Raw genomic sequence first — 19,567 nt, 5'->3', positions numbered from 1 at the left:
GACGAATCGACTTTCGTGGACCTTGGCCCTCGGTCAAGTTCAGACGGGAGAGGAGGTGAGCGGAGTTCCCGATTGCCGAGCTCGTTTGTTATTCGTAAGTTTTTTACAGCCTCGACGGGAGGAGAGGCGCGATGCAGGATGGTAATCTTCAAGAAAATAGATGTCTAAGGGGGGAAGGAAGGCGGAACGATACTCCGTCCGCTGACGTATCCGTGGAAGAGCACGGGGAGACTCCCAATCTTTGTTGACTCACATCTCTCGCGGTTCCTCGGATCGACGGGTTGAGACATGGAATCTTTTCCAAGCCAAACTCGGGGATGGCTGTCGCGGCTCCCAATATCGGTACCGTCGCGAACACATCTGACATACCTGGAGTGTTGTTAGAATATAGCTCGGATTCGAAGCTTGAATATTCGAACTGCTAGAATCCGAAAGCAGCACACTATCTCCGGGACCGGAATCCTTAATTTCTTCCTTTAATTCGAATGATTACGATGAAGATCCGGCCTTTGAGTCGAGTCCAATCCCTGGAGGAATGCTTTGTGGCCGGCTTCCCCGTCGGAGGATTTCGGAATCTCCGCAGCAGAAAAGCTAAACGAATACGATTGGACCTGGAGTCGTTCGTAGCAGATGGAGGGCTAACTGGAGTTGACCCGAAGAATGAGTTTCTGGAGCTTTCGTGTCGCACCGATTCTCTCGATCTCTGTGGCGAAGCATCAAACATCACCTGCATTCACATCTTTCGGCTGTGTCAATCAGCGTCGCGGCGGAAGACCGTGAAATTATCAAGAGCTTTATCTTTAGAAATCCATGAGGCCTTTTGTTTGGTTTCGCTCTTTCTCCACTCGCCTCCAGGTCGCCTCCTCTGCAGCTTCTCTTCAGACTGTGCGCGAATCGAAGGAACGTACCAAGCAGCCAGCCAACAGCCAGGCGCCAGTCGTCAAGAGAGTGAACCTCCACCCTAGCGACCAACGGCCAGGCAAGCGGTTAGGCAGGCAGCTGGATATATTGAATAGACGGCCACTAGGCTCAGCAACGCTTCTCTGACTTTGTGACTCCGGTGTGTGAGTGTTTGTGGTGCTCCGACTGTGTACTCTCTTTCGTTTTCCATCATCTCCGCGAGTGTTTGCAAGTTCGCTCCAATTCTGAGTTCACAATACAGATGGGAGGCAAGAACAAGACTCGGAGGATTCGCTGGAAGCCTGTAGAGATCGGTGAGTTGCTAGAGACCCCTCAACGGCGAGCCGGTCCGTCGCTCGGTCGAACGAACGGGCGACCACGTGGGTCGTGCTCAAGGATCGCGCACCGAAAGTCAAGCTCTCGCTGTTTGCCGAATCGCGCGGAGGTCCATTCAACGGGCTCGCGGAGAACCCAAGAAAAATCGGTACATGTCGTACTCTGTCCGAATCCATGAAATCATGGACTGCTGATCCGCTCTACAGGATGCACCAAACGATTATGGTTCTTCTAGACGTTTGGAGGGCAAGCACTTTCGGATCGATTTCACGAGACCGCTCACGTGAGGGATGCCAAACATTTCTCGCGATCCATCCTCTTAGGTGACGAGCGATGATTCCTGATAAAAATGTGATTAGACGAATTCTGTGTCTGTCCCATGTTCGTATGCGGCGATAAGATAAGATCGACATGTGTTTTGTCTTCGAATGGCTTCCCTTGAGCAGCAATTTGATTCATGCCGAAGCTGGCGATGACGGCGACCCGTGATATTAGTGAAGTCAGCCTTGAGTAGCGTTGAGAACGAATTCTTAACCGAACATTGTCATCTACCGCCTGAGGATGACATTGCGGTCTCGGCTACGAACCTTTGACGGAGAAGCGAGATCGCGCGTCATCAGCAATGGAGCACACGAGCGATATCGGCATCGTCGATCAGCGATCCTTGTCTGTTTTGATGCAGGAGGAATGCTTCCTTCCTTCGGGCTCTGGAGCTTTCGGGAGTGAATTTTCCACGATACTTATGCTTAATTATGGACGTATCGGCTCCGGCCCGGCCTGGATAACTGCTGAGAGACTGCTCGGCTCGGGCCTTCTTCCAAAGAGAAGGGGGAATTCGGAGCATTTTATCGAGAGCCCGCCTTGTGGACTTTGAGCCAGATCAAGATTCTGTACCAAGTCTAGAGTTTTCGGGGACTCAGGAGTTCCTGGAACTTCACCCAGAGACAAGGACCGGGATTTCCGGGCAGACCAAGACCTTCCGGAATCCAAATATCACCCTTTCACTTTTGACAACAACCGAGTTTACTCTACTAATTAGAGCTTGTCCCAGGACAGCCTATCCGGCCATCGACTTCGCACTGTCCCATTGCTCACAGCGGCATCGTCGGCGGCTACGGTTGTGGTCGTTTTGGTGACAACGGCACGAGCAACGATGGCATCTCGCATGTCATTGAGTGTCCTCTCGCTAGCGATGCGCCGGTAGCATCGGCAGCCGGTGAGCTCTTCGGCTGCCGTCTACATTTACGAACGCTCGGTCAATACATAAACGGATTGAGCCTTATTTCGAACCCCGATCGCCACATAAATCAGTGAAAGTGAACGGGGAGCTGTTTCGCAGGGAAATACAATCCAAAACCCCACCCGATTGCTGAGAATTTGCGTGAATGGAGGTAGGGGTGGAAAGTCGAAATGGAAGTTAGAGGAAGCTCTCTGGAGGTAGAGGACCTTCGAGGGTCTCGCGCGTTGACTCGAGAGCTTCTCGACATCTCGACCTTGATCGGGGTGGGCTTCTGTCTGAATCGGAACTCGGCAGCTTTGCCACATCGAGCGCCTAGCTAATTTTTCTGTCTCCGAAGGAATTAGAGATTTTTCGATTTGTTTGATTTTTTCGACTCTCACCTAGCCCATCAGGCATCGCTGCGGAGTCGCGTGTGATCTGTCCGCCTCGGCGACGTAATCAGGCAAAAACCTGCTCGCGCAGCTGATTGATGTTCTCGTTCGAGGAAGGGATCGGTTTATGAAGCGTTTCCGAGTTCAGAACACAAAAAAAGGTGTCGCCTCATGTATTCATCCTGGGAAACGAAAAAACCTTGTCCAATCACTCGGACATAATTTCTCACAGGGGAGAGGGCGGTCGAGGCAGCGAGTGCGAGAGGGAGCAATGGTAGAATCGAAGAAGACTCGAGAATAGAGTGAGCCGACGACTATAAGCTAGAAGGAAGCTTTTGTCGACGTCAGGACATGCCCGGACAAGAAGGACCCTTATTGTCGCTTTCTATTAATAGCGATTCTTTTTAAATTTAGCATGTCCGCTCAGATTCCCTACACAAATAACCTCATCTGTTTTTCGCTCTCCTGAACGAATACTGTTACCGTGGATTTGATGGTTCAGGATCGTTCCGTTAACGAGTCGGCGGCAGGGCAGGCTGCGCGTCTTCACATCGGTGACCGGCAGCGCGATGCAATCAGAGCATATGTCTTCTTTGTGGCCTTTAATTGCAGCCGTCCCTCCGCCGCATATCGTTGATGGCTTTTTGGAAGGATATGCGGTCCATCCCGGACGGAACGTTACATCGAGACGTGGATGTTGTCAAATTAAAGGGGGAAAGGACGAATCGACGAGAACTCGGAAGTAGAACAGGATTTCGTTGATCACGGCCATTGATGTATGAACAAGGCAAGGGGTTTTCGCGAAGAATGGGAACAAACCTGTCGAATCCGTCATGTGAGCGGACGAGTGTAAAGTAGAAGCTGTCAACAAAAGAAAAAGAATAACACACGATCCAGGAACTGATTCGATCTGGACCAATCCGCTCCCAATGCTCAGTCAATTTGTTGTTTCCATCGGCGATCAGCGCTTGCTGTCGCGGTTCCTGTTACCGAGTGGCATCTGCATGAAGTGAGATTCACTCGTCTCAGAAGGAAACGTTCGAACGACGAAAGATAATCACCTGACGAGTCGTCAAAACAATCAAACGAGAATTGACGACCCGTGATCGTCATCTGTCGTTGCTGCAGTTCGACCCGCTCGAGAGGTACCGATGAGAGCCCAGGGTTCCGAAAATCTTCGCGAGAGAGCGCTTAGCATGCCGGGCACGCGAGAACCTGTTGGTTTGTTTTATAGGTTTGGCTTCCTGACCGTGACTTGTCTCTCCCTCGAATTAACGATGCTCGTTCTGCTGTAGCCGCTGCCGTTTCTTCCAGAGGCGCTGCTGCTTCGAGAGCGTCCTCTGCGGGGTTTCTACATAGAAGAGGGCAAACATAACTCAGGGAGAGCTCGCACAATTAGGTGCTCAGAGGTGATGTATGTATGAGCTCACGTTCCGGTGAAAGCATATATCCGCTGCCTGCTATTAAGCGTCATTTCTGAGTCGGATGGACTCACTCATTGACCACACAAGGGCAGCGTCGGCTTTCGGCTACGCGGAGCTGATCGAGACCCGCATTCGAGGGAAATCCCAAGCATAGCTGAACGTGCATGAACTTCGGAGCCCAGAATTTTCTTTTTCCTCGACTACACTGATGCTCTTTCCGGAAAGCTTCGGTTTGATCGATTCCGGCGGATATCAGGACATCAGATCCGGGAGACTGACTCATCGTCTACGGATAATGTCGTCCTTCGGGTGGAAAAACGAAGAAATAGTTCTGTCACTCCTCGGCTCTCACTTTCGGAAACGGTACGAAGCTGACATTACTTTCCGTAGCGACCCAACGCTATGTAGCGTAATAACCCAGCACACGATACGGTGCGGTCTGCTTCCGCGACGTTTAGACAACTGGCAATAAAACAAAAGTTTTGGTATATCAAAGTTTTGCATCCTGCGGCCGAGAACCGAGCGGCTCCCAGCGGCCACCGCGTAGACTGCATGGGAGGATTTCGGCTGTTTTTGGCTCTGCTCCAACTGGTTTGAGTTTCTTTCCGATAGATCACCTTTTCCGGCGAATTGGTTTATTTTATCCATGGCGGACATCCGGACGTCCCTTAGATTTCTGGACTCAGAAATTACATTCTATCACTCTTTATTGTATTCCAGAGGATGTGTTCGACATCTCTTCGTCCACAACATCGGAAGATACTGCTGATTTGCACGATGAGGATCTAAACGAAAGTTTCCATGGCAGAACCGGTGCTCCGGTGTACAATCGGCACCGAGATAATCAGAGCAACGGCACAGATAACAGAAACGTTCCGCATCAGCATTACCAGCGTCAGCAGCGGTATAACAACAGTAATTCTGCACAAGGGGCTTACTACAATAATCGGAAGCATGAAAGTTTCGTCAATTACCAAAAGAGCCTAGGGCGCTCGAAGTCATCGGACGGAGCAGGTGAGTTAGCGGGCAAAGATTTTAGAAAGCGGTACATCTCTGATGAGGCTTCCGATTTCTTTTCTTCAATAGAAATCATCCACTGTGAATGCCCTCGGCAATCTTTCATCTGACGAGCTTCTTTTCCTCGCGAATCATAGAGCCTCAGGCGAAATGGCGATGTTCCCAATAAGCTCTCCCTCGGCGCTCGGTTCTTCGGCACCCCGAGTTCCTCAGTTCGCTGCCGTGAGAATCACTCACCTTTCTCTGTTCGGCGAATGGTCACGTCGACTCCAAATCGTACAGTCCTGGAATATGTCACGAATGCTAGATTCCGCATTGTAGGTACAGTTCATGCTAACATGCGAGTCCTCTAGGCTGCACATCGGGACTTGAGGGTAAAAAGCGGAGCAAAACCGTCAGAAAACGCTAGCCAGATGCCGCGTTTTCGAGGGGGAGCGCCAGTTCAAAATATCTGAATCATTGCCTCGATATTGGCCACTGGCGAGCGACATGCCATCAACCCGCCGATCTGGGCCCCGAAAGGCAGATATCCCTCCGAAGTCTTTGCTGAGTTTTGTCTATAAGAAAATTATCTAATAGATTATGCAGATGATTCCCAATGCTGAGTTTGTGATTCATGAGCCATTTCAAGGCGGAAAATTCCACGGCTGATTAAGTAAATGCATTGAAATAAGCGAATAGTGCTCCCTCGTCCCATTTCCCGCAGCTCCGGAGAAAGTCCCGGACTAGAGCTGCGGAACGATTGCCCATCTTCCGGGAACTCTGACCCGAGTCGAGGTACCCCCGTGGAGGTATCCGAGGCTCTGCCCTTCGCGGAGCTGCGGCACCGCGCGGATCCCAAAGTAGAGGGCTCTTGAAGATTTGGAGGGAGGCATCCTCCACACGATTATTCCGAAAATACAAAATCTCCGCCGTTTCAATCAGATTCCGAAATACATGCATATAATATCCAGCTAGGTACGACCAAGGAGAGACCAATTTTCCGCTACTATCATGCTGCACTGATTCCGGGGTCAATTATTTGAACGCGCCCGCTTCCCTAGACCGCTTTTCGTCAAGGTGTCCGCTGTACAACCGCCCGTTCCTGGCATAGACCATAGACCATTCCGCGAGTTAAAAAGATCGAGGAATCCCTCCGCTATCTTTATGGGCTGCGTATTAATTTGCACATCGGACAGTGCCAGGATCTTCGTCAATCTGGTAAACCCAACTGGAACGCGCCGGGTGTTATTCCGAGCATTTCCCCATATTCGACCACGCGATAGCCACGTTCTCCAATGAATATCCCGACGCTCCGATCGGGAACTTCTATCCACGATGGCAGGGATCGGTCTAGTTTTGAGATCAAATAACTATCATCCGCGGTGTAGATCATCGAGCATTCCTTTTTGGCAGCCGATCCTTTCGACACGTCGTCCTTACCTCGAACGACTCCCAGGAAATCGAATTGAGCTTTTCAAAGGAATGAAAAAACCGTAGGGAATTCAGACGAAAGTGAAATAGAAAAGGGAGCTCCCCCCCTTCGTCAGACGATGTCGGCGTGTTTTCCTTCACAACGTCTCAGTAGATAAAAGATTGTGGACAGAAGACAATGGGAATCGTAAGCACGATATATCGTATTTTGCGGAACTCGATCACGGAACCCGAAATTTTCCCACGCACCACACCCTATACTCACAGCCGATACTTTTCGCGTCGATCGCATGTCTCCCGTTCGCATCGATCGCTGAACCGGAGCTCGGAAATTTGCCTTCGAAAGCTCTTCTTATCCCATTCCGGGGGGTTTATCGACGCGACATCTCACGGAGAACAACGTCAGGAGCCTCGATCGAATAAAGTCACTCTAAATGGACAGTGTTCTGACCAGCGATGCGAATTATATCATTCATCACGATGTCTGAAAGATCAGTTCCTCCTTTCGGGGAATGATCTTGCCATTCGCGTGAGCGGTTCCCGGAGCCGAAAGCTCGCGCTGTTTGCGCTCGCGTGAGAATCTCGTCGAGACGGAAAGGAAGAATACCCCGCGCAGGAGACCACTGCAGCAACGAAACTTTTATTTTCACACGTGTAACAAGATTTTTTTGTGGGTCGAATATTATCGATTCGAAACCCTCCTTCGCTTACAGCCGGCGAATACGTCCCATTCAGAGGCCGATTGGGATCCCTTCAATGTCGGATTCTGGCCGCAGTGTGCCGAAAAAAAGGCGTTCCCAAATAATCGGATGGAGCCCACAGTAAAGCTGAGGGCCGCGGTCGGAGTCGCCCCGAAAAGGAAGACCTTCGTCCCGTTACAGCTTTCGCTAACTTCTGACGCTCGTTTTTTCAGATGCCCAAGCCCATCACCGCACAAACGGATTCCCGTCAATTCCAGCCACGGGCGTGTACGTCAACGGTTAGTATTTCAGCCGTATCAGGCTTCTGTGGTTCTCAGCTTCTCCCATGATTGAGTATGACTCCCGAGTGAACATCTCAATCCATAGTCGACAGCAAACGGACCCCCTCTCTCAAATTTCTTCGCTTCGATGTACCATCGTCAGTCGTAAGTCAGAGAAGGTTATGTCATCGCGACTGACAGTGACGCGCTGATTCGGACTTTTCAACAACTCCGTGAAATAAAGATACCACTGGTCGATGTATCTTTCAATGAAAAGAGAAAGAGAGGGACAGACAGACAGACATCTAAGGGGCGGACGAGGAGCTGCTTGTGCTTCTCGGCAGTCTTCGGCCCAATCTGAGGGAGCAATTGAAATTTCAAGAAGGAAGCCTAATTGGTTAAGCTTCGCGCTTCGACTCAATCACTGCTGAATAGTGCTCACGCTTCCAAATCACTGACACTCATTACAGTAATCGTGATGCTCCTGGAGCTGAAAATGCGGATCAAAATTAACTTTTTCGCGGGAGTCATAGGAGACGAAAGTCGGACACGGCTCGTGAGATATTCCTGGCAGGTAGGCATCCGGAATATCATCGAGTCCACGTCTTCGATTTTTCTCCCTGACGCATGTCAGACAGTCATAATTCGACTTTAATAGAAAAAAAAAAAGAAAAAGTTTTCTTATCGCGGTCCGATCTGGATTGCGAATAGACGATGTAAGGATGCACGAACGGACAGGCAGACCGACCAACGAGCGCTGGACTGAAGCATCGAAAGCTCATTGGACAGTTGACTGGCGGGACTGACTTGTCCGGCAAGCTAGCCTGGGGACGCGGACAAGTGTCTTTCGGAGAAAAAATGGTGCGGCATTTGTTGATTCGGTAGCGAAGTTCATTGACCAAACGGCCGCTTCCGAAACACTGCAAGTGTCGAAGTCGGGCGCGGCGATCATAACTTTCTCCCAGTTCTGGGTCGCGTATCTTGATATTGCGTCTTCCCCTCGCGTCTTCGTCGGCAGATCACCGCGAGGCGGACACGATCCGGCTTCTTGGCGATGACCAAGCCGGTAACTCAGGTACTTTGCATTAAATAACGCATTATCGCATTGGATCATCGGCCGGGCACGGGTTCCGCTGCGATGCGCGCGATATAAAACGGACCAAGGATGCGTCGCCGTTACGCGCAGACAAATGTCCCGCCACTTCAAGAAGCCTTCAATGACGAAGATACAGCAACAAGACCGAAAACCTGCGGCGAGAACTGAAAACAGTATCAAAATTACGCCTTATCGTAACAACGTGTTATCGACCTCATTGAAGCGAACGGAAGTCGGGACGCGCCCGTCTTGGGTCGGCTCCCCCGCCGGCTTCCCCGCCGGCTCGCCGCTACTTTCGTGGTGGGAAACGCTCAGAAACGAGAAATATATGGATTACGTTCGGGGCGCCGTGAACCACTGGGGGAATCGCCGCTCCTTCGCCGTGAACCTCAGCCAGATCGACAACACTGGATCTCCTTAACCCTGAATTTGCGTTTTCCACGTTCCCATCGCCCTCTTTGGCGGATCGTTACGCTTTAACTTCACGCCGTTGAACTGTTGAACGGTTTCGCTTCGTTCTTCGATAGAACTTACACGAAATCGCGAAACCCTCGTCGATCGGTTTGCGGCGAGCTGATGGTGGTCGACAAGGAACAATGTGTCTTCCGTCTGAGACGGCATCAGAAAACTCATCCTGTTTGGACTTAATCAGGTATCTTAGGAAGTATACGTAATGCTCCGAAAATCGACGGATCAAGACTTACCGAGGGCCTATCGTGCCTCTTAATTATTAAAGAACTAGCGAACAGAAGGAAGAGAACATCCGAAGTCGCACACTGTAGACGAGGGGATTCGTTCCGCGAAAATTCGTTCCCCGGAAGTGTCGTATTGTATAACAGTATAATCCCTCTGGTGGTTTTCTCGGTCCGCTCGACCGATTCCGTATAATGCGCTGATCCGTTTAGTTCAATCAGCGGGAACGGAGTCTCTATGATTCTGCAAACTGAGGATTCCTTTTCCAATTACCGGGATGACGGCTGAAGGCATTCCGTTGAATATCTTCACGGTTTGTTTAACGGCTTCGTGCCGGAGTAGAAGAGAAACAATGTCTACGTTCGAATGCTGATCGATTCGTGGATCGAGGAAGATATGGAAGACTGCCAGTGTATCGTTGTATGGGAGCGCTCCTTTATTCGAACAATGTACAGATGATCGATGATTGATTTTGAATAATAAATTACATGAATTCGATAACTACTTGATCATGGCAGTTCAGATGAGCTTCGGTCGTGAGACGCCTTTGTTTGGGATTCTCAGAGCCCCGAAACCTAGAGATCCCTAGACTAAATAATACCTCTATTCGCCATGTCGCAGAATTTCTCGACATAGGCGGCGATCGTGGCCAGCATGTGCCCGCTCACGGGAGCTGGCATGATCGATGCGTCGATGACTGAGAGATTCTCCACGCCGATCAGGTTGAAGTTCGAGTCCACAACAGCCAGGGGGTCGCTCGGGTGACCCAGGCGCGCTGTACCGGCGAGATGCCACGCGGTTTTCAAGAATCTCTTGACCGCACACCGGGCGTACTCGAACGAATCGTCGGGGCCCGTGCAGCCCTCTTGTCGCACGTCCATCCATTGGCCGCCGAATGGACCGAACGCGGTGAGACCGATCTTCCTAACGGTCAGGTAGAGCTCAGCGGCCATCTGGACGTCACGTTCGTTGTCCAGAACGTCGAGGAAAATCCTCGGATTAGACTCGATCATGAGGTCGCGCAGCTTGATGCGACCCCGCGTCACCGGATGCAGGAGCGTCGGCGTCATGAGGATTCCGTCTTTCTGGACGACGGTGTTACCTCCACCCTGTCTGTAGTAATACTTCTCAAGATCCGGTGTTCCGATTCCAGCCGCACGTAGCGTTGCTCCGCCGATCGGATGATTGACACTGACCGTGTGCAGGAAAATCTCAAAATCTGGTTGGCACGTTTCCTGGCTGAGACAAGTACTGTATGAAATGTTCCTGCTCTTGAAGAAGCCTAGCGAGTTGACTCCGTAGCTGTTGCGAATCGCCCCCGTAGAAGACAAGAAGAACTGCAAGAGTTCCGTGGGCGCGACGTCCGCGTAGCCTTTTCCCCTCGGGAACATGACCGACGACGTTCCCAGGTCGTAATGATCGTGCAGATTGCGTCCGACCCCCTCGCGGTTGAGCACGACCGGAATCTGCCATTTGTTCAGTTCATCCATCGGTCCAATGCCGCTGAGCATGAGAATCTGAGGTGTTCGGACAGCACCCGCCGCGAGCACAACTTTCTTCCGCGCGAAAAAATATTTCCGTTGGCCGTCGTTCATCTTCACGATGACACCTCTGGCCGCGAGACCTCCGTCGAATTTGCGTACGATTCCGATTCTCTCCACCATGGACTCGAGAATGATGTGGAGTCTGCCTCGTCGCTCTTGATCTTTTGAAATGCCCTCGATCAGTGCGCGCACAGGTGAGCTGAGGTATCCCGAGTGCTTTTCCACGAGCTGGAGCGCCGAGCCGAAGCCCAGCCACTCTTCGTTGTGGTCTCTGACGACGCGAGTTCCGGTCACGTACGTCGCTGCCTTGAGAAAAGCGTGCTTGTATTTCGTGTAGTACTTGGGGGTTTCTGAGTAGTCGACCAGGAACTCCCCTCTGTCTCCGTAGAGCGGCAAACCTCGCGTGTCGCCCTGACCCCGAGTGTGGCGTTTGACGTAATGGGTTAAGGTGTCGTGGTCGAAGCCCTGGATGCCGAACGTGCTCGCCCACTCGGCGAAATCGGCTTTCCTTCCCAAGGAATAAATGAGTGCGCCCAGAATCGATGAACCGCCGAGAGTTTTACCGCTATTGTAGGTTATGCCTCCCGAGAGCCACTGCAGCGGAATCGACGAAGGTTCGGCCTTGTATTCGAAGTCGTGAGAAGCTTCGCCCTGATTCAATGAGTTCAAAAGCGGGACTCTCGTGGCGATGTTTGGCAGCGCTCCTGGTCCATGCACCAGGAGGACGGTGTGGTGTCGCGAGAGACGGTTGGCCGCTAGACAGCCCGATATACCGCCTCCGACGATGACGTAATCGTAGGACGCACGTAAGTGTCTATAGTCCGTTTCGATGTGTTCTCGGCGCACGTTATAATCACGAAGTTCCGGTCGGATGAAGCACACGGCGAAGAACGCCACATGTAACAGAGGCAGATGGAACTGGGCCATCCCACCCAGACCGAAACGGTACACGAGCTCAGTAATTCCATTCACAGCGTAGAAGAGGAGTTTATCCAATGGGTAGAGTAGCAGTTGGAGCGACATGGTGGCGGAGTACCACTGTCGGCTTGTGCAGGAGATTTATCCTCCTCCGAGGGGTGGGGGAGTGGACGATAGAAAACAGAAAATTTCGAACACAGAACACTAGCTTCGGTCCTCCTCCATGTGCGCACCTCCTCGAGTCGCACACCGCAGGTCCCGTCGTTCGCAGTCACCGCGAAGCACGGTACGAAGATAAGAAGAGAGCTGCTTGACCACACAGGGGGCTAACTGGTTCGGATTTGGTTGTTTTCGTCTCGATTTTACGCTAACGGTCCGATGCCCTCACCACCGGCGATCCAAAAGCCCCCGGTGCCACTTTCCCTCGAACGAAACCAAGACAAGAGAGCAGAACCACTCCTCTTGGTGCCGCCGCGGCAGCTACCGAAACCGCTGCCACCGCCGCTAAGGCGACTACAATGACCGTAACATCGATCGCAGTTGTGCCGATCGACGTTAAAAATCAAGTAGTACCATCCGAACGCCATCCGTTGGTCCCTTCGCCCGGTCGATCCATTCGATGGACCGATGTCGTAGCCGGCCGCTCGCATCGGCGACGTTTTCCCTTTTGCCCGAACGGAAATGCACCGTTTTCGCGGTCGCGCGGGGCTAACGAACGAATCGAACGCTCCTGTCTTGGGCATTCAATGAAAGCGGCATAAGTGCATGATTAAGACGCGGCGAGTGTCGACCCGCTAGCAAAGCCGCCGCAGATTGCTTGTCGACGCTGCCGGTCCTTCTTGAGGAATTCCTCCGATCACATACTTTATGGCAGAAGCTTTCGCTGGACGGATCAATGTTGTGATGTCGCAGCGAAGATTCGGAAGTTCAGGCTAAGATAGCGCGCGACTGATTTTAAGGCTTTCCGGAGGATGAACCGCTATGAGCGAACCCTCGGTTCCGTTACTCCACGTCCCCGAAGTTGGCATCGAGCCAGGTACTTCGGGCACCGTTATGTGTATTCCCATCACAGACTTGTCATTATCGTCCTCAGGGGGACACGCGCCTCAGGTAGGCCGTCGATCATCTCCGCTCGAGTCGCCGGTCGGCCGGCCGGCCGTGCCGGATTCATTCCGAATAATGAATAGACGACTATTAAACGAGGAGGAACCTTTGGATCGAATACCATTCGAGAAATTCACCGCTTTCAATTCGGCGGTCGCCACCGCGCCAGATTAGTATCGGTCGAGTTTTAGCTTTCCGCGGACAGACGGACGAGCGGGACGACCGACAGACGGCTAGCCAGCCGGAAACAACAATGAGCGAAAACCTCTCAACCACACTGAGGATTGCATCATAGTAATGAACACGGCAGCGCATCGCTCGTTGCACGCCTTGCGAAGCATCTGAATAGCAACATTGGCGGCAGCAGCAGCGGAATCAAGCACCCACCCAACCGACCGACCCACCGCTCGTCGACGGTAGCACTCGCGAAGAAGCCGCTGACGAGCGAAATTTTCTGGGCAGACCAGACTCGTTCGCCGAACTTCGCGAAGTGTTTATTTTCTTTCTGCGCAGATCCGTTCCGCGTAGAGATTGAGGTGCGTGAATCGGAGTCGATGGTGTCAATATTAGGAGTCTCATTTGGATCTCATCGGAGCCTGGTCGCGGATCTCTTCAAAGTACCCGTTGATCCTAATTGTTGTGTCAGCTCCGGTCCGCATAGGCCGCTTCAGCGTGGGCTCTGATGAAACGAATCGAGCTTCGATCAATGTTGAATTCGTCCTAGTCTCATACCTACCTAAATCGATCCGTAATGATTATTATCAAGGGGTTCTCCCGGAGCGAAACTTCGTGGTCGGATCAAAACTCCATGAGCGCTTTCATAAGAATCACAACCCTACACAACCGGGTTCGAAGCCGAGCAGCTCGTCTATCTCCCATCATATTGAACGAATTAGAGATTTGCTCCCTCGATCTGAATCTCGGAAGCTCTCCAGCGTCGCTTCTTCAGAGAAAGCAAACTCCATCTTCCGAGGAAATTTCACGTCGGAAGATCTTCTGTTCGGCGGCGTGCCGATCCAGCGGCTCTGTCGGCCCGCTCCACTTCAAAGAGCCTCTCACCGCCCGGGAGGCCGAAAGCGACGATAATAAATCATTATTATTGTTCATTTTTATCATTGATCAGGTTAAAAAAACTTTTGATATCAATACTTTCGTCCGCGCCCATATCATTGACAGCAGATTCACTGATCAGCAGTGAATCGCAATCAACGTGTAGAATAATAATTTCATCAGGTACATATCCGGTAGCACATCGGCCGTCTCGGCGTAAAGGGCTCAGCGGTGCCGCCGCACTGCTGTTCGTGATCGGGCGATTCCCTACGTGCTCATCAAGTCGGCGTTCCCGTTTTGCAGCGGCTCACACTCAGATATGTGTGTTGTTACTGAAGTTATTACTCGTGATCTTAAGAAAGGCGTTCTCTTCTCCTTTCATGCCGTTCGACTCATCAGGCCTGTGGATTCCAGCGAGCGAAGTCGAGCGAATAATCGTCAACGGCGAACTCCCACCCCCTCCGTACGGGCCAGCCATTCCACCCGCTATAGGGCAAGAAAACGTCTACTTTTATTACGGTTACATCAAAAAGGAAAGCAGCGAGAGTCAGGCCGAACGTCTTCGTGAAGACTCGACGGCCTGCCAAGGAGACGAAGCGGCTCAAGGCGATGGTGGCAGCAGTAGCGGCGGCGGCGCTAACGACAGCCGAACTAATGGTGAGTGTCACGATGCGATCGTCTGATGACGATCTATAATTTTATTTGTGAGCTTCCAGACGGTCGAGGCGCGTCGGAGTCATCGCTTATCATTTAATTAACATTGTGTAGTAGAACGAGACACCAGACCGTATCGATCAAACCATTTCCTGGTCTCTCCCCGAGTTTATTCAGAGTAAATCTTGCGAAGAGTTTCCTACGAATCAATGCCGACACCATGTTGTCGAGCTGAAATCACAGAGTCATTTCGATCTGTCCAAAAACGAGCTCCTCTCGCTGACCGAGATCGTTCACGCGCCGAAGGTGTTTTCCCCACTGTAGGTCAAATACAGGAATCCGTCGTCGTCCTTATACTGGGCGTACAGCTCACCCATGCTCATACTGAAAGAGAATTGGATATATTCGCGGATTTGTTTACATTTGCGCATCCCTGTTCGGATCGATCGCCGCACGTGACGTTCGTTCAAGTGTTCATCATCATCACCCCTTCGGTGAGAGGAACGTTGACGGGGCGAAACAGCGGGCAGTGGGTAGGTCTGAGCATCGCCCAGGGAGGGAGGTGAGAACATCTATGAGAAACGGAGCTCCCAAAGGTAATATTGACAGGAAGGCTCAAAGCAAATGTCAAAATGCGAGTCCGAATACCTGGACGGTGGCATGACACGGCCGACGAACAGGAACAATGCCCTCTCAGGGCTGAGAGCGATGCGTCTACGAACGATCCACATGAATTGCGCCACTGCAATATCGTCGGGTACGAGGACTTTCTGTTTGTCAATAGCAGGCACTTGATTAGAGTTGGGTGCTCGCTCCACAATCACCTACTCTGCAGAACTCTTTGTTAGGGAGAGCATCTAACTACGTACAAACAGCTTGCCAGCACGTATTGTTCGGCCCGAGGCCTTTGGTGTCTCCGAGGTACGAAGAACGGGGAACGATCCCAACTTGATTGTCTCAGGATTTTATTGCTTGGGCTGCGAACTTCCCGATTCTCCGCGATTTTCTGGGACTTTCCAACACATTCACTGCTCGGAGCTTTATTCGGAAACAGAGGGGCACCTACTGATTCTTTTCTCAAGAAGTATGCGGAGGGAAGTTGGTCTATTGAGAGATTTTTTTTTGGAACGATCAGTGCACACATCTCCCAGATGCTCCAGGTCGTGCTGATCGTTGACTGATGCTATCAGTCGGGCTATTACCGCTTATCACGGCTGCGATGCAGGATCATCCGCACCGATAAGAGATCGAATGGAAACTAGACCTGTGGGCCAAACAATGACTAAATTCGCAACGGTCTTATCGCTCCATCTCTTACCGGAAGTCGATGAGGATATTTCTCGAGGACGGCTCTCGACTCTTCGATCCGCTGCTCTGGAATATAAGTTCATTCAGAGTTTTCTTCCGCCTGCCGATTGATTGATTAAACCATCCTCTTTCAATTTATCGAGGGTCAATTAAATCATTCGATAAGAGAACATGTCGCCGAGGTGTGACCCGACCGCACCGGCATAATTACTCTCTCCAGGCGTGCGGGAGGTCAATTCAAGTCGAATATGCTAGGCCGACTTCAGTCTTCCATTCCGATAGATCTGAAGGACCACTGCATAACGTTGATCACGGAATCGTTTCAGAAGTCTCGTGCGGCTTCGTGAACTCTCTACTTGGATTCTAAAAATTGAAAATACTCCACTCGAATTTCCACGCCCTGGGTCGGCTAACTTTGGGCTGTTTGGAAGTTATTCGAGCCGCTCTCGGTAGCCATCGAATATCACCGGTCAGCTATTTTTGGATTATCGCCCCATTGAGATTTGATTTTTGAGCGCGCTCCGTTGCTGCTTCTCTGTATTCGATATCTTTGTAACACTACACGAGGTTCTTTGTCTGCGTGGGATTCCGTTCTGTTGATGCGGTGGGTGAATATCTGAGCACAAGAGTTGGAAGCCGCGTGAGAGAGAGCGCTCATGCTCCTCATCACCGACCTCACCTTCGGATTGTTGACTTTTGAATCTGAATTTGATACCGGCATCTCTTGCGTTCTTCCGAAACATTTTGCTTTCTTCCCTGCTTGCTCGATGAACTTCTCACAAAAACACCAAATGGCGAGTGCTCCTTGTCGCGTTGTCCGCTCGCCCTGGAATTCCAACAGGAGGCTGTGCGTCAGAGAACTTCCACAAGTCACAGAGTCCGAACGCTCGAACCGTTACTGGAGCGGATCGTCGGCCAGTCACTAGCTCATCCGCCTGTTTGTCTGTACTGAATGTAGATGGATAGATGGATCTGTACCGTCGAGTGGAAAAAATCAGCTTCTCGCGGACTCGGTATCTTAATCCGCACACTCCTCCCTGGCTGAGGCTTGTCGCTTTGCAAACGGAGCGAGGGCGAACGCATCGCGGCAAACATAGAGCGTCTGCGCGTGCGGAACATTGGTACGACCACATGTGTCTCGGTGCCGGAGTCCAGCAATCGAGAATTTCGGACGTGCTCGTGAATGGCGGTGTAGTGGCGGAAATGTGAAGAACGAAGCCAATCTGTTCGTTCCGGAGACAATTACTCTCTAGATTCATCTTCATTCCGCGCTCCTCCATCGGCTCCCTTTGCGCCAGTCAGACTTAGTTTTGTCCGCGCCCGCTCGAAAATCGTTCAAGTCCGAAATCGTGTCATACCTCGAGTCGGGGGAAACCGAAGACTCCGCCGAGAGAGTACCTCACTCAGCGTCGCTACGTTGGAATAGACGGCTTGAAGGGAGATAATAATAATACAATGAGGGAGGGACCATTGATCGGGTCAAATCCCGGTTACGTGTACATTCGAATCCGCTTGTGAGAGATCCGCTCGGAAAGTGTATGGTCAAAAACAAGAAGAGACCGGATATGAGGGAAACTTCCCCAACTCCCGGATGGGCCACGTTCGACCTGACTTTCGGAATAGAGACGGTCCTGACAGGAGCGCTCTTCGGAGTCTCGGACCGTGAACTCGAACCCAGAGAGAGCCTGAGGCAAAGGAACGCTGACGCGCAGATCCTTCGGCGTCGATTCAGGCCGAAGCGAGTAGATAACGCCGGATGGGATATCGAAGTGGGACGCGTACTTTGCTCCGCGGTCGATTCTGACAGGCCCTCTCGGCTTCCTCGCGACTCCTCCTTTTCACCCACGAATTCTATGTGAGAGCGGAGAAGTTTCTCCAATACAGGAGAGGAACCGCTTGGGGAATATACGCTATGCGGGCAGGGGCTGGAAGCCCGGTTTACGGAGACTTCCGATTGCTCGAAAGTGAGACAGATGAGCATACAATCGACCGACTGCCTCGGATTCCGAATATTCAATTTTCGGAGACGTCCCGAGATAAATTGATGTGGCGAACTATGATCGAGGATAGATGAAGTGCGCGACAGTTACCACTTGCGCCAATGATTATCCCTTTCGGAAGTCATTGTCTGGGACGGCTGATACGCGTCGGCACGTCTCGCCTGAAGATTGATGGATTGGTCAACGAGCGATTGCTGTTTCTGAGATCATAAATTTTTGTTTTCCAATCCGCGACATTCATAGCTCGGAGGAAATTACAATGCCCGATTCTTTCATTTCCGCTCGAAGTCAGGGGCACGAACAGTTTTTGATACAGATGGCGAAAGTATCGACCACACGGCGGAAATGATTTCAATTTGTGTTAAGTGGAACGAGTCATCTCATTAGTCGATATCACGCCGATTGGCATAGGCGCCCGCCTCCGGTAATCATCTGCTTCTGAAACGGCTGAAAAATTACAAAATTACCCAACATGTGCATTTCGGAGCGGAGGCATTTCAGAGCGGCTCTGACCAAGGGAGGAGGCGGGAGAATGCATTCCATCTCACCATTCGGCGGTATGCCGACCGTAGGCAACGATCAGATCGCCGTGCCGGAAGATAACAGACATTGACATATGGGAAAAAATCCGAAATCTCCTTGGACAAATCGGACACTGTGAGTAGCCTCGAGGTCCAAGTCATCGGTTTCATTGCCAAAACCACATGGAAGGAGTCACGGGATATCTCACTCCGCTACTTGACGATTGTGGCGATGATGAGGGCCCGGCAGCTAGAGCTCCGTCGGACGTAAAACTCCGACCGACGGCGCCGCCGATGCTGCGGATCAGAACGCTAACTCCTAAAATTATTATTCTTTCATTTATAGCGCGAAAAAAAACGAAAGTCGTTCCCTAAACGCTCATCCGATGCGTACGAGCAAGAACTTTCTTTTTCATCGGCTCACTAGACGGGGCTGTCAAGATCTTTCACTGAGGGTCTCCGTATAATCTTGATCAAATGGAGGCTTAAATGGGATGTTTGAAAAGAAAAAAAGGAGCTATTATCGGATGGTAAATATGCTGCCGAGTACCGAGCTTTCAACAACGTCACAATCAAATAATGTTACGGCCAACGTCATCCGAGGCGACGAGAATGCAAAATTGAATTTCGTTCGTTTAGAGCTCGGCGCACCTCCGAATGGCGGGCCATGAGACTCCCCGGAGGGATTCGCAAGAGCGGACTCTCGCTCGGAGCTTCAGAAGAGCCGAGCCTCTTTGACGACGGACTATATTCGGGCAGAAGATCAGCCGGGCTTCTACAATAAACAAGCGTAGCCCACTATCGAGACGGCGTGACCTCTTCGTACCTGTGAAGGACAACAAATCGTGCCTCGTACCCTCCCCCAGACGTGCGGGCGAGTGGACAAACAGAGCGACTTTCGAGCTACTCACCTTCGTGCGTGCCCCTCGACATACCCTCCCTCTTGTTGGCGGAGGATCTCTCTCAGGAGTCCTTTCCACGCGCGAAGAGTTTGTTGTGTCCGGACTCCTAGGTTAT

The 19,567-nt window shown here is 51.4% G+C and overlaps 2 protein-coding genes across 2 annotated transcripts; both read right to left on the bottom strand.

The window, feature by feature from the left end:
* Positions 1 to 9,872: 9,872 nt before the first annotated feature.
* On the bottom strand, positions 9,873 to 12,082 carry LOC100904898 (oxygen-dependent choline dehydrogenase). Its single transcript, XM_003742349.2, has one exon. The coding sequence runs from the start codon at positions 12,016 to 12,018 to the stop codon at positions 10,042 to 10,044; it is 1,977 nt and encodes a 658-aa protein (XP_003742397.1). The 5' UTR covers positions 12,019 to 12,082; the 3' UTR covers positions 9,873 to 10,041.
* Positions 12,083 to 14,855: 2,773 nt separating this feature from the next.
* On the bottom strand, positions 14,856 to 17,138 carry LOC100904756 (gamma-aminobutyric acid receptor-associated protein-like 2). The gene is made up of 5 exons (XM_003742348.2): positions 17,008 to 17,138; positions 16,709 to 16,855; positions 16,040 to 16,095; positions 15,370 to 15,545; positions 14,856 to 15,105 (listed from the first exon to the last, which is right to left on the bottom strand). Exons 2-5 carry the CDS (start codon positions 16,770 to 16,772, stop codon positions 15,015 to 15,017), a joined length of 387 nt encoding a protein of 128 aa, XP_003742396.1. The 5' UTR covers positions 16,773 to 16,855; positions 17,008 to 17,138; the 3' UTR covers positions 14,856 to 15,014.
* Between the last annotated feature and the right edge of the window lie 2,429 nt (positions 17,139 to 19,567).

This window comes from Galendromus occidentalis, unplaced genomic scaffold (assembly GCF_000255335.2).
Source record: "Galendromus occidentalis unplaced genomic scaffold, Mocc_1.1 scf7180000077383, whole genome shotgun sequence".
NCBI classification, from domain to species: Eukaryota; Metazoa; Arthropoda; class Arachnida; order Mesostigmata; family Phytoseiidae; genus Galendromus; species Galendromus occidentalis.
This window is presented reverse-complemented; position numbering and strand designations above follow the sequence as displayed.

Excerpts from the sequence above, each read along its gene's own strand:
- LOC100904898 (XM_003742349.2), bottom strand. The coding sequence starts at position 12,018 with ATGTCGCTCCAACTGCTACTCTACCCATTGGATAAACTCCTCTTCTAC.
- LOC100904756 (XM_003742348.2), bottom strand. The coding sequence starts at position 16,772 with ATGTTTCGGAAGAACGCAAGAGATGCCGGTATCAAATTCAGATTCAAA. Across the intron at positions 16,096-16,708 it reads CAAAAGTCAACAATCCGAAG|AGCAGCGGATCGAAGAGTCG; the intron begins GTGAGGTCGGTG and ends CTTATATTCCAG. Across the intron at positions 15,546-16,039 it reads AATATCCTCATCGACTTCCG|GTGATTGTGGAGCGAGCACC; the intron begins GTAAGAGATGGA and ends TCTGCAGAGTAG.